Source organism: Harpegnathos saltator, unplaced genomic scaffold, assembly GCF_003227715.2.
Source record: "Harpegnathos saltator strain DR-91 unplaced genomic scaffold, Hsal_v8.6 scaffold25, whole genome shotgun sequence".
In the NCBI taxonomy this organism is placed as follows: Eukaryota; Metazoa; Arthropoda; class Insecta; order Hymenoptera; family Formicidae; genus Harpegnathos; species Harpegnathos saltator.
Genome location: NW_020230039.1, coordinates 2,138,261 through 2,153,094, shown reverse-complemented (window position 1 = coordinate 2,153,094; position 14,834 = coordinate 2,138,261). Strand labels below are relative to the sequence as shown.

The following is a 14,834-nucleotide window of genomic DNA, read 5'->3' as shown; positions in this document are numbered from 1 at the left end:
TGATAATAGATTGTTATTACGTTACCTAAGATTTTGGAGTTATATAAATATATATAAATATATATTATAAATAAATATATATATATTTATTTATTATTATATTTATATTTTATAAATATATATATAGGGTGTCCCATTTTAATCCGGCCGGCTGAATAAAATTCGAGGATGATATTTTCCAGAAAAAAATGTCAGACAAATGTTGCTCAGTTCTAAGGGGGACATTCGATGCCATCAACAATTTTGACCTCGGGTGAAGGGTTCAAGATCATTCAAGGTCAACTTTTTTTTCTTAAATGGGAACACCTATTTTTCACATCGGCAATCGATTCTACGTGAAAAAAAATGAAACTTTTGTCTGAAGCATCTTTTTTATAACGCAAACTAATTTCACTTATTCAGCCTCCAAAATTGAAATTTTCAAACTTTCTGATTTTTTACTCGAGAATAGTGGGGTTTGGGGGGAAATTGCAGAAGACAAAAAGTTCTTGGAATGCTGCAAGAAATTCACTCGAATTTTCGCATAGTTGATCGTGCATTTTTTTCCGCCAATGTTCTACCTGTCAGGAGGTACCTCGAAAAAAGTGCACGATCAACTATGCGAAAATTCGAGTGAATTCCTTGCAGCATTTCAAGAACTTTTTGTCTTCTGCAATTTCCCCCCAAACCCCACCATTCTCGAGTAAAAAATTCAGAAAGTTTGAAATTTTCAATTTTGGAGGCTGAATAAGTGAAATTAGTTTGCGTTATAAAAAAATATGCTTCAGACAAAAGTTTCATTTTTTTTTACGTAGAATCGATTGCCGATGTGAAAAATAGGGGTTCCCATTTAAGAAAAAAAAGTTGACCTTGAATGATCTTGAACCCTTCACCCGAGGTCAAAATTGTTGATGGCATCGAATGTCCCCCTTAGAACTGAACAACATTTGTCTGACATTTTTTTCTGGAAAATATCATCCTCGAATTTTATTCAGCCGGCCGGATTAAAATGGGACATCCTGTATATATATATTTATTTATTTATTTATTTGATAATTATTTCTTTTTAGAAGAATATCTTAGAATTCTGATTTTATTATATATTGTCAAATTTACTTTCCTGAATAGGCTCTATTATAAAAAAATTTGTGGCAATTGTTTAAACTATAATTATAAGCAGAAATAAACAAAATAATGGTATATAGGAATATACAAAGAAATCAACATTTACTTATTTATTTATTTATTATTTATACATTTATTAATTAATTACAAACAAATTTATCAAATTAATGTTATAAACAAAATAAACGAACGTCATAAACAATGTATGAGAAAACATTTATTATTCATTTTTAATAACTTCATCTATGGGATATAATGGAGCCATTGCATTAAAGAAATTGTTAATAAGTTCTTTAGAACATGGGGGTATAATTTTTTTGAAAATAAATTCTGCTATATTGATTATAATTTTTCTAGCGTATATCGTACTTTAGTATCCGATTGCATAAATCGTGTCACGCCCTCTTTATATTTTATATATATACGTTAGTATTAGGATCAACAAAATTTTGATCAATTAACCGTTGACAATAATTTTCATCTTATAAAGCGTTATAAGCTTTCCAATTATCGTTATGACAGTGCCCGGCAATATATGTCTTTTAATTATAGGGAAAAGTGTCATTGTTCTGTCAAGTACTAGAAATATGAAGACGTGTAGAAAGCCTCTCAACAGTTTTAAATACCCATTGTCCTTGAACTACCTCCTGTCCTTCCCCCCACATGATTATATTTCCTGTTCTATAATTTTGCCTCGTTAATTTTTATAATTGCACCAAGACCACCAACTTGTACATCACTCTGGTGCAATTATAAATATAATAACTAAAACTAGAACAGTACATAACAACATCCTGTTACAATTAATATGTTTCTAATAATTGTATATTTGTATACAATACTCGTATGTACTTTGCAATAAAAATTAGTCCAGTCGACTATTGCCTTACCGCTCATTTGTAACTGCTGTTGCATAAATATTTGTCTTGATGGATGCATCATAAGAAAATAAAACGAGCAATTTTCACAAATCCTATAATAGTTTTTGAAAACCATGTACTAGATAATGCACGGGTAGAAAAATGGCATGTCTTTCGCATTCGCTTTTATTTTACTATTTTCTTATAATATAAGTGAGAATGTATTATTAAAGAAGGTGCATTGTAATCTAATTCAACTCTATTATTGCACTGTGAACACACACAAATAACTTTTTTCCACGTAAATATTTAATTAAATTTTTGTAATTATATGTAAGATATATGAAATCGTGAAATAACATTTTGCGTTAACAGTTATTCCAATTTGAAAGACTCAAATATATTAACTTACTTTGTTTGCTGTGAAGTGACCTTCACCTATATATTTAGGAAAAATATGTTTAGATAACACTAACCTAACTCAACCCAAACCTATTTCCAACTTAAAGTTGAAATTAAAATTAATTTTAATAAATTAAAAATAAGTTGATTTAGGTTGGATTAAAGTTTTTCCAGAGTGGGCGTGCAAGGAAAGGGGCAATACTCGCGTTTTCTGTGCGATCATTATGCAATGTTTCTCTGTATCACACCGAATGTATATAAATGTTGATTTCTTCGTATATCTGTATATATCACTTTTATGTTTATAACTTTTGTTTAATCAACTACCGCTGACCTTGTTATAAAGGAGGTTACTCAAGAGCATGAGAATATGACAATATGTGTTAAACTCAGAGTTATCCTGAGATGCTGTTTTAAAAAGAAATAATTGCATTCATTTATTTATATATTTATTTATATATAGGATATCTAACATTAAAGTCCGCGCATGAAAATAGAGCACGTCAAGTTGAACACGAGGAACCCTGTCATTTTATAAATAATCACAATTTTGAGATATTAATAAAAGAAGATTAGTCAATCAGTATGCGCGACGTTGTGGAACGAGCTCTGTAGACACGAGCTCACCGAAAATGGTTGAGACGCGACTATCTTTTAGCAACGGTAGCCGACAGCTAAGAAGGCAAAGTAATAACAATTGTCCGCGCATCGCTCGTGTCATATTACTCCGCCTTTGCTGCCAACCGGTAGCTACCGCTGTTAAGAAGTAGTCACGTCTCAATCATTTTCAATGAGCTCGCATCTATAGAGCTCATCCCACAGCGTCGCACATATTGCTTCGCTAATCTTTTTTTATTAATACCTCAAAATTTCACGTGATTATTTACAAATAAGGTCCATCGTGCTCAAGTTCACACGCTCTACCTTCACGTCTGCATTAAACATCTTGTATATATGAGATGTCCATATACATTCCTGTATACACAAGGTGTTACAATATATGTCAAAGTTTGGATAGGACAGATCAAAATGAGTAGAAAAGTCCCGTACTATTTTCCGAACCCCGTAAAATTTTGAATTATTAGTGAAGGAAGATTAACGAACTAGTACGCGCGATGCAGTAAGACGGCGCGATCACATGAAAAATGACTGATTTTACGCGATCGTCTCCTAGCAGCGACCAATGTCGAATAATAGTGAAAGGCGGAAAACAAATGCGAGCAACGTGTAACAATTGTTTGTAATAGCATCCAATATTGATTGTTACTCATAGACAATCGTGCGGTCAGTCATTTTCTATGTGATCGTGCGCACTTTTACTTTACTTATTTATTACTTTACTTTATTAATTTGCTTTCATTAATAATTTGAAATTTTACATGGTTGTTCGAAAAACTGTGGAAGACATTTTCATTCATTTCAATTCATTCTATCTGCACATAAGTTTTGATATATGTTGTGACGGACACTCTGTATACAACTGTATACAACTCTGTATACAACTCTATACAAATAATTCTGCCACCGCTCACAAGGGCATAAAACGCGGAAACGATTAAAGTGAATAAAAAAAGTTTCATACCGTTTTGCGATATTCGCAATAATTGAAATATTAATCGATATCGAGATATTAATTGAGATAATATTTCGATATCGAGATAAAATCGGAAGAACAAATACGCCTTGGAATGATAGAAGAGGAGCGCTTGAATGGATAGCACGGTTCAGTTGATCAAGCAACGGTTGCCGACATGTGACGAAAGAGAAAACAACGCGCCACTACTCGTGCTTACACCTCCCCGCACCATACCAAGGCTCACGTCGATACTTGCTACTATTCGTGATTACAATTACTATCAAAAATCACTTTACACGATAGCAAAAAGAGTTCAAATTGAAACCGTTTGTGATAGAAACGTTTTATGATAAAAAATATTAAGAGATAAAAAGCGATAGAAACCGATAGGATCTATAGAGAATCTTATTGTTTTCTATCATAATCTATCATTTCACTATATCAAATCCGAGAAGAATGATATCGTTTTCTGCACAAACAAATTCCGTCCAAAATTATCTGCTTTCTAAATTTTGCGATGAAGAATATTCATTTCTATTTAAAAAAAGCTTTGAAATAATCGTGAAAATCGCCACATATAATGTATAATCTATTTACTTTTACATCAAATCTTTTTAATAAGTAGAAAAGTATGTAGTTTTAATGTCATAATTATACATCTTCAATACCATCATATACCCTCATATATCATCATATATTCTCAAAACTTTACAACTTTATATTCAATATTTCTTTATATAACGTATATTTTAGAAGATATTAATTTATATTTTTAATATTTATATGTTTATATTTATATTTAATATTTATATTTTTAATATTGTTTTGGAACACTTTGTATAAAATTTTTTCTGTACACTTTCCGTATATATTTTTATATTTATAAGTTCTAAATTAAAAGTAGTGCAATATTCTTTGAAATTTTCCTAAACAAAACAAACATATGTTCAGCATGTATAAGCTGCAAAATTTTGGCAACAGTTAAATATTTATGCCAATTAACAACTCGAAATGTTGATTTTAAAATTATTTATTTTTTGTCATATATAATCCAATTCATTTTCACATATACTTTCATTATGTAGAAGCATTTATAATTCTGTACTAGTATGACGTAAAAAAAAGACTGCATTTTGTTATAAAATTTTTATGTAAAGGTTTTAAACATGATACTTCCTTAAGTGTATAATATATATATAATATACAGGGTGTTCCATTTTAAAAAACGCACCTCGATAATTTTTTAACAAAACATTTTCAGCAAAAATGTTTCAGACAAAAGTTGTATGATTTCAAGGGGAACATAAAACAACTATATGATTTGATTTACAAATGGCACCGCTTTCGAGATATTTACTGATCATTACTTTTCTCAAACGGAAACCCCAATTTTTTATTATACCGTCCTTTTCTACCAATTAATTTAAACAATTAATTTAAACTTTTGTCTGAAACATTTTTTTATTTACCTAATATTTTTTGAGATATTTAAGGAAAACTTAATCACTTTTTCAATATTTAATTCACAATATCTTGTTAACTATATGTCGGAAGGAAAAGTGGTACTAGACTTTTCTGCTCTATTTAATCTGAATAATATATTGTTATAATAACTCCCTGACTTTTGTTAACTTACTGACTTTTAGAAATTTCAAAATCATCAAATTAACAAAAATCAGGGCGCTATTGTAACAATATATTCTTGAGACTAAGTAGAGCAAAAAAGTTACTTTTTCTTCGGACAAATAGTTAACGAGATATCGTGAGTTAAATATTGAAAAATTATTAAGTTTTCTTTAAATATCTCAAAAAATATTAGGCAAATAAAAAAATATTTCAGACAAAAGTTGTTTAAATTAATTGGTAGAAAAAGACAGTATAATAAAAAATTAGGGTTTCTATTTAAGAAAAGTAATGATCAGTGAATATCTCGAAAGTGATGTCATTTGTAAACAAAATAGCTGTTTTATATTGAAATCATACAACTTTTGTCCGAAATATTTTTGATGAAAATGCTTCGTTAAAGAATTATCGAGGTGCATTTTTAAAAATGAGACACCCCGTATAAGTGTATATATGGGTATATAATATTCGTATTAAAATACGTTGTAAATGATATAAAAATCGAAATTAAATTATTTATGGGATTATGGGCAAAAAAAAAATTCCATAAATGCAATTTATGACTGAAGGATTGCCAAGGAAAACTGTTGAAAGAAAAGTCATCGCAATTTTATCGATATTCCTTCCCGAGATAGAGTTTTTTACAGCTTCATTTTTCATCGTGAAATATATGTCAATGCGGAGCACATAAGAGAATACTTTCACGGAAGATCGCGGAAAAAGCTAAATAGCTTGTTAAATGTAAATTTATCTATTTAACCATAATCCTGATAGATTCAAGTATGTGCAGCTGGTACACATACAATTTATCGAAATTTTGATTTCACGTGAATATGAAAGACAGAACCAAATCTCGCTGATGTGAACTTCTTGAGAGATAATGGATGACGGAGACATTTAACTTTCTTAATGAAATGCACGACCGGCGAAGTTTTTTGAGCCGTCAAAGCTTGCAGGAAAAGTTAAGTGAGTCGTTTAACTACCCAAACTTTAACTAATCCTGAATTGATATATTTATTTTACTCGATGTATTTTTTCCGGTAAAGTCTGTTTCTATTTTATCCCGATACTTTATTTAATTTGAAAGAACAATCTATAATTTTTCGCTACCAGAAAATATTGAAAAGCAATTGAAAAGCCTTCTATAATATATAATATAAACAGACACGTTTTATTGGAAAATATCAGTTTTTATTATTAGTTTTATAATGATTATATGATTGGGAACATGAAAATATGAAAAATAAACATGAATTGTGTAAAGTATGTATAGAACTGATAGAAATCATATGTGTAATTAAAGTTCACGTATTCATATACGCACTTACCTTATAGCATTATTTATTTTGTAGGTTTCGACATTATAAGGAAATTATTTGTTATCTTTAATCGAGTACATAATTTCCTTTTACTTATTCCATTATTCTCATCGCTGGAGCGTATCTCCGCAATTAATTTTAATTAGCTGCGATATCTAGAATGACACGTATCGCAGCGTAATTGTACGGAATATCAGCTGTAACATCATGTACTAATAGCGAGTATTTGCGGTCGACTGACCAAACGAGCCGTCGATGAAATAAAAGCACTTCTCCCTTCCCTCTCCCCCTTCCCGGTAAAATAAAAACTCAATCGTTAACGCGGAATTTTCTAGGTGCGAAGCTGTATCAGCCAGCGATTATGTTGAATTTTCCAACTACATGGCGAGAGACCGAAAGTACCCGAGGCACTGTGGTCAACTGAAAGAATTCGACGTTTACAGCGATAGGAAGTTCTTTCGCGTAACGTTCAAAAGTAACGATCGCCTCGATGCTACGGGCTTTAACGCCAGCTACGTGTTCTTGGATGAGGAGGAAAATTACACGGTGAAGATACCTGTGAGCAGTGGATCGGCATGGCACGGTGAGGCTTTTCTCCTTTCATGAAATTAGTTAATTAATTATATTACAGCGCTATTACTACAGTTACCTGCAAATAGCTTCTGACTTTCTCAAATCAGTTGCAACATACTTGTAAGCTGGAAAATTGACAAGGTAAAAAGGGAAACATACACTTCATTGAGGAAACCCCATTCGTAAAAAGTTCTCTTACCATTTACTATGCTAGACATAGTGAGCGAAAAGATATAAATTTGCTATTATTTATATTTAAATCCATTCAAATTTATATTGCATACCTCGAAAGCGATCCGATAGTGCGAAATATGGGCATTATAGCTGAAAAATGATACGCGTGACATCGATTCAAATGAGAATATTTGATACACCGTATTGTATGAGCTTGTACAGCCGAATTTTTAAAAAGTTTGGATTCATATACGTTTCACTCACTTTCTGTTAAATCTGTAATGCAATCATTTATGATGGATAATGGAAATGAATAAATGTGAGCCGCGATATATAAAATTACGTAACTTTAACAAAATACATTGCGATTTGTAACGAACAAAACATTTATTATATCCCACTCACGGATAGTGAATTATATTTTTATGCACTTCCATTTATTATTATGTGAATATTCGTATTTGTTTTAATAACTGGTGTTATTATGTGAATCCAACGAGTTCAGAGAAAAGGACTAATCGCATTACGAAAAAAGATACCGCTTTATTATAAAAGATACGACATGTAGAGGAACAAAAAATAGAAAAGCAAAAGTGATTCTTCAAAAGAGAGCAAACTTCAACGTGATGGTATGGCTTAAAAGTACAATGTATTAAGTTTAACCGGATTCTAGGGTTAATACTACCTTTGAAATGTAACGAGTTCTGAAATTAATACGATCTCTGAAATTTAACCGGACCGTGTCTCGTTTCCCTTAACAGCTCCGACCTGCACATTTTGTAGACAGGTACGGTCACATTATGATTATTATGTTCCAGCTATTTAAACGTCTTCTTAGCAATTTCTATGACAGTTATTTCTCGCCGCTCTTGATTTTTCTTTTTACGTGCACGCGTACAGCCTGGGAAAGAGAAGAAAAAAGAAGCAGAGATACGTGCAGACAGACATTCTGGAAAATAATTGAGTCTTTTGAACATAAAGAAAAGCCCGACAAGAGGAGGGCAAAACCCCGTAGAAAGATCTATTCTGAATTGCACGGAGATCCGTTCATTCGCATTCTCGTTCTCCCGCGCTCGGGAAAGCGAAAAGTCACGCGCGCAGCAGCGTAAATGGATAGAAGCGGCCTGGAAAAGGTAGCAGGCAGAATGAATTAAGGCGGTGTACTTTAGCCCGTTCTGTCAAATCGAATTGCGCGGAGAGAAACCCGTTATTCACTCGTTCGCGCCGGCAAACGGGGTCGAATGTCTCGGATTCGTGAAACTTTTGTTACAACTTGGAGCATTGTTGCACGCCCAATGGCCGAGTAGCCAGTACCGCTGCGCTTAATAGCTCGAAATACATCTTCAAGCGTTCGGTCGCTTTAAACGCCGTTTTAAAGCAGTAACAATTGCAAAATGGAAAAAATGCACTGACTTACGACAAAATTACACGATCGAGATCGTTATTGCACGAATTCTGCGGTTATGTACACTTGTTTGCGGAAGAATATTTGGTAAATATGCACATTAGGTCAACCCCCTCAAAAGTTGATGACCTTGATATATGTTGTTAAGGACATGTTCCTGAGTGTTATGCAAAAAATTGCAGCCGTCGCTCATTATTTATTAAAAAGTTATTATGTACAGCGTCATTAACGCCCGAATATTTACTAGGTCGAAAGTTACTAAACATTTTCAGCTGGACACATTTATTTCTATATACGCACTTATCATGACAATTGATCATCTAAACTATATAATTTTCTTGCTAATTATGCGTAACATTGGAACAGACAAAACATTATCTTACGCGATATACAGGGTGTCTCAAAACGCATGATTATCCTTTGAGGATGTGAAAGAGAATGAAATTCTGAGTCGAAAGTTCCTCTTCCATTTTTTCCTTCGACCATTAATAATAAAGTTATTAACGACTCACATAGCGAAACTTGATCCTAAATATGTCCAATAGATATATCACAAGGGACTTAGTGATATCCAGAATACATTCGTAAAAGGCCGAAATATATACGTATATAGGATGTACAGAGGACGTTTCTATGTCCGCTCATTAAACATCTAGAGGAAGTGATATGTGGATGTCATAAGGATATGTACACATAACAATATGTGATCCTACTAATATCCGTAAGATATCTTCCAAGTATTAAAAGTGGTGCTAAGGACATTCACAAGATATATCGCGATGAATTCTATATATCCCGAAGTCATCTTTGCAATACCGAAATAGGCCCGGTTGTTTCAATTGAAAGGTAAGTTGACTAACAATTAAATTATATGCCTATCTTTGTTTTTCGTTCGAAATAAACAGAGACAGATATATGATTTAACTGTTTGTTAACTTACTTCTCGGTTAAAACAACCGGGCTAGAGAAATAAATTTCATAATGGTTTGAATATATGTTTCGATGCAGTTTGAAATGCAGTCTGTCATCTAATGAGAAAACTACTTTTTTCGAAACGTGTTTTTATGCTAAATCATCAGCTGCGTTCCAAAGCACTAAGAACAAAATGCCCACACTGTTGTGAAATGTAATATACAAAATATGTACTGGGTAATATAATAATAATATATGCGTGTATCTGTATGCATAAAAAAATTTACTAGTTATTATTTGAGAAACGTGTAATACAATGTTTGTTTGAGTTGCATATAATGAATAAGATGTATTATATGTTCTACAATATATATAACTATCACACAATATATAGTCCATTTCTTAAAATAAAAAATGTATCATAAAAATATAAAACATTTAGTAAATATTAGACTATTAAGATATAAATGATTTATCTAAGTATTACGTTATTGTAAAAGATTATAAGACATAAATAATATATAGACTAACTTCTTTTTGTATTATTTGTGCTTTCTGGATATCAGTTGTTCAGACATAAACAATACATGTTAAATACCTAATTAATAAAAACAAAAACTAACTTACTGTAAGTGAATGGATCACAGTATCAAATAAATATTGCACCATAAGAAAACATTGCATCGCTATTTCTCAATAAACATCAATTAACACACTAGAACACCCTACGGATATCAGGATCGGATACCTACAGTTATGCAGATGTCTTGTGTAATTTGTGGCACATGTCCTCAGGTACTCCTATGGATAACTTTTTCATTTGGATCATAATAGGATCATTTTGATCAAATTAGGATATACTTTGGAGATCTAATGCTATGTGGGCGAGGAAAGTCGACCAATGCACTATGGGACGTTTCGCCTATTTTCTGGCCAAAAGTGGCAAAAATCAAAGTTGAAGTTCGTAATGTTTAACGACTGGAAAAGTTTCTATAAACATTAGTGAGACCTGGGGAAAAATTTAAGACCATTTGTTCCACGCAAAGTATTTTTTCTGTCGCATTTTGTGTTCGAAAATGTGTAAAAATGTACCTTGAAATCACGAAAGATTATTTTTTCTTTAATCTTTTTTTTCTCCTCCAATGTTAAAGACATACAAACCACTGCTTGAAATACATCTTTAGCATAAGTTAATGCTTGAAAATAATAACAATAAATTAAGCTTTGGCCATTCTGGAGGAGAGAACTTTAAACTTGAATTACAGAAAAGTAATGATTTTGTCAGTTTCTGATATTTAAAAGACTAGAGCTTCCGAATAACAAATAATAACAAGGCGATCTTTAGCTTGAATATTAGGTGGGACTCTACTCTTCCTAAAACCGTTTCGTAAATCATCCGATAGAACCTATCCGGGAGATATAATTTTTTAAAGTAAAGACAATCGACTATTTTTTTCTTAACTCTTTGTTGCACGTTTCATTCTAGTGAATATAATTTTGTGAAACTTATTACCCGGGGGTTTCTGGGGTCGCTGAGTACGAATCCGGTGTGAAAAATATAAAATTCAAAATGGCGGATCCAATATGGAGGACGGAATTTTTGAAGTCAACCGGATTCATTTAAAACTTGTCACTCAGGGGTTTTTGGAGTCGGTGATTACGAATCCGATGTCAAAAATACATGATTCAAAATGGCGGATCCAATATGGCGGACAATGAATGAAAACTTTTTCCAATTTATTTATTAATTTATTAGCTTACAAAAAATAATTAATACAAGAAAGCGTAAACTTTTTCCACCAGAGGTTATAGATCTATTAGTTATTAATGATACTTTGACATTAATTTAAAAGATGATGATATTTTAGATATTACTAGCGAAACTGAAGACGAAGATGAGTGCAACTTCGAGCTTGAAAATATAGTATTTCATTCAGACGATCTTGATATAGAAATGGGAGACAAAAATATTGAATAAGTCGTTATTAATTAATAAGTTTTAACAGTCATTTTCAATTTCAAGACTTGATCGACAATTTTTTAATTTTGTCGGGCGCCATATTGGATCCACCATTTTGTATTTATAATTTTTAAAATCATATTCAAAATTAGCGACCTCGAAAACCCCGTAGAAACCCTCCAGGTTTCATTTTTATGCAAAACAAACAATTTTTAATATTTTCGGGCGCCATATTAGATCCGCCATTTTGTATTTCTAATTTTTAATGTCATATTCAAAATTAACGACCCTAAAAACCCCAATATACAGACGTTCATCTCATGAAAACGAATCTTTGATATTTTGGCCAAAAAATAGGCGAAACGTCCCACAGTGCAATGGCATGGCGCGCACGACTGTCGCAAACCTCTTAATCGTCATTTTTAATCAGTAAAAACATAAAAACGATTGAAAACAAATTTAGAAATAGAAATTTTATTAAATGTTATTTTAAATGATAAAGACCAATGATTTTTCAGTGGTTTTGAAAAAGACTGATTTTTTAGAGTGCCTGTTCAAAACGTTGTCCGCAGAAACTATATAATGTGTATTCCGTGTACTCTTTTATAACGTATTAATTCGTCACAATAAATTCTCGTTTTACTTTTTATTTTGCTTTTCCTATGTTTACGTTTTCATCTTCGATGTCTCGCGGATTGAGAAACGGCTGACAAAGTTGTTTTTATTTCTTGTACGAGATATTCTTTAGTAGCAATTCCTCAATCCTAAACACAACGAGATTCAAAACATAAACAACGAACTGTGAAGACAAAGGAAGAAGTGAGGTATTTTCCGACTTTTTAAGTTCAAAAAATGGAAAATAAAAGAGCTATTTGATATCATCAGATAAAAACAAATTTCGGCGCCAGCGCAGGGAGGAACCCCGCGCCAATGTACGATACTGCGCGACAGTCGAACGCACCACGCCATTGGTCGACTTTCCTCGTTAATAACTTTGTTATTAATGATCGGAGGAAAAAATGGAAAAGGAACTTTCGACTCAGAATTTCACTCTTTTTCACACCTTCAAAGAATAATCGTGCATTTTGAGACATCCTGTATAAACCTTATCTATAAACCTCATACTGTCAAGTTATCGCAATTGTTTTAAAACATTGTTGCCAAAATGATCAACTAGATGATTAACGATCACGACAAGGTCACAATGATGTGAGAAATAGATGGTTATAGTGACAACTTAATAATTTTTCTTTAAATTTATAGCATTATTGCTTTAAATAAACCTACGACAAAACATCAATTTTTGAATCACAAAGAATTGACTTGGATCTGATTGGGCCAAAATTTTACACCGTACTCGAAGTCTAATCCACACAATTAAATGGGAAATACTATTCCTTCGATGAATCTTAAGTCAAAAATGGTAAATTCCGTCTAATATACTGGGACCTAATTGGATCTAATAGGAAATCGTAGACCCCAGGCCTAAATTTTAGTTTTATGTTACTAAAAAGCACATATTGTTCTGAAAACAAATATGCTACGAAAAATATAAGTTATCTTTTAAGAAATTAGATTTAAGTTTGATTCGGCTTAAAATAAGTCCAAACCTAAGATCAAATCTATTATACATATATAGAAAAATATGGTCCCGGTCATAAATTTGAAGTAAAAAATTGAGTTTCTTGTTTGGAAAAATAAACTTGAGTTTAATTAGGCTTCACTGAACCTCGGACTTAAAATCTGACCTACCCAAAAATAGCTTCCTTTAAACCCAACAACTTTTCTATTAAACATTTTTTTCAAAAACTTAATTTCTTCGGAATATTTCCGAATATTCGGAATAGTCTCCGATCTTCGCCTAAAAGAAAGTTTAGTAACTTTGAAACGATTGGTCTAAAGTAAATAAAATTATAATGTTTTGAAAATATTTTAGGAAGAGTTATAAGAATATACAGGGTGCACGATTTATCTGAAGACATTGAAATATCTCGAGAACTATACATTGGATAAAAAAAAGTGGTTCATGAAAGTTGTCTCGAAAGGGGAAAGTCTCGAAGGGGGACATCCAATGATACCAAACTCGACCTCCCACCCCACCCCCTGGAGGTGGGGGTTGGGGGCAACTTTGAAATCTTAAATGGAAACCCCCATTTTTTATTGCAGATACGGATTCTACGCCACAAAATATGTAAATTTTGTCCGAAACTTTTTTTTTTATTCGTGATAGATGGCGCTGTAATCGCAAAAAATTATATTTTCCGCAATTCTCTAGAAATGATCATTGGATTGAGAAATAAAAAATACCTGTTCAATATTTTTAAAAAACATAATAAAAGTTATTAAAAAGATAAGGTTTATCAACCTAACCTAAAAGATAAGGTTTATCAACAAGTGCCAACAACTCGTGAAAACATGGTAGAACGCATAAGAAACGCTTGCGCTGAAACTCCCGCAGATATGCTTCTATCCTGTGTACAGTCATTTGAAAAAAGAATCAATAAGTGTATTGAAGTTGAAGGTAAAAATTTCGAACACTTACTCTAATTAATTGAACAGTGAGAGGCAAGGGGACTCACATTAAAAAAGCACCCCGATCTGTGAGAGGCAAGGGGACTCACATTAAAAAAGCACCCTAAGGGAACATAAAACTACTACGTCCTCGTCGTTGATCTTGTGTAACGCTAAAAGTAGTTTCTCGGAAAAATTCAACGCTATCTATCACGAATGAAAAAAATTGTTTCAATAAAAATTTCACGTACAATCTAATTCTGCAATGAAAAATGTGGGTCCCCATTTGAGATTTGAACGTTATCACCCACCCTACCCCGAGAGGATGGGGGGGGAATAACTTTTATTATGTTCTTTAAAAATATTGAACAGGTATTTTTTATTTCTCAATCCAATGATCATTTCTGGAGAATTG

The 14,834-nt window shown here is 32.2% G+C and overlaps 1 protein-coding gene across 1 annotated transcript in view; it reads left to right on the top strand.

Moving 5' to 3' along the window:
* Positions 1–14,834, top strand: part of LOC105183745 (Sol1) — a 455,377-nt gene that overhangs the window by 433,098 nt on the left and 7,445 nt on the right. The window contains exon 10 of the mRNA XM_025298993.1: positions 7,220–7,467. Within this exon, the coding sequence (XP_025154778.1) occupies positions 7,220–7,467 (248 nt within the window). The remainder of the gene's footprint in view (positions 1–7,219; positions 7,468–14,834) is intronic.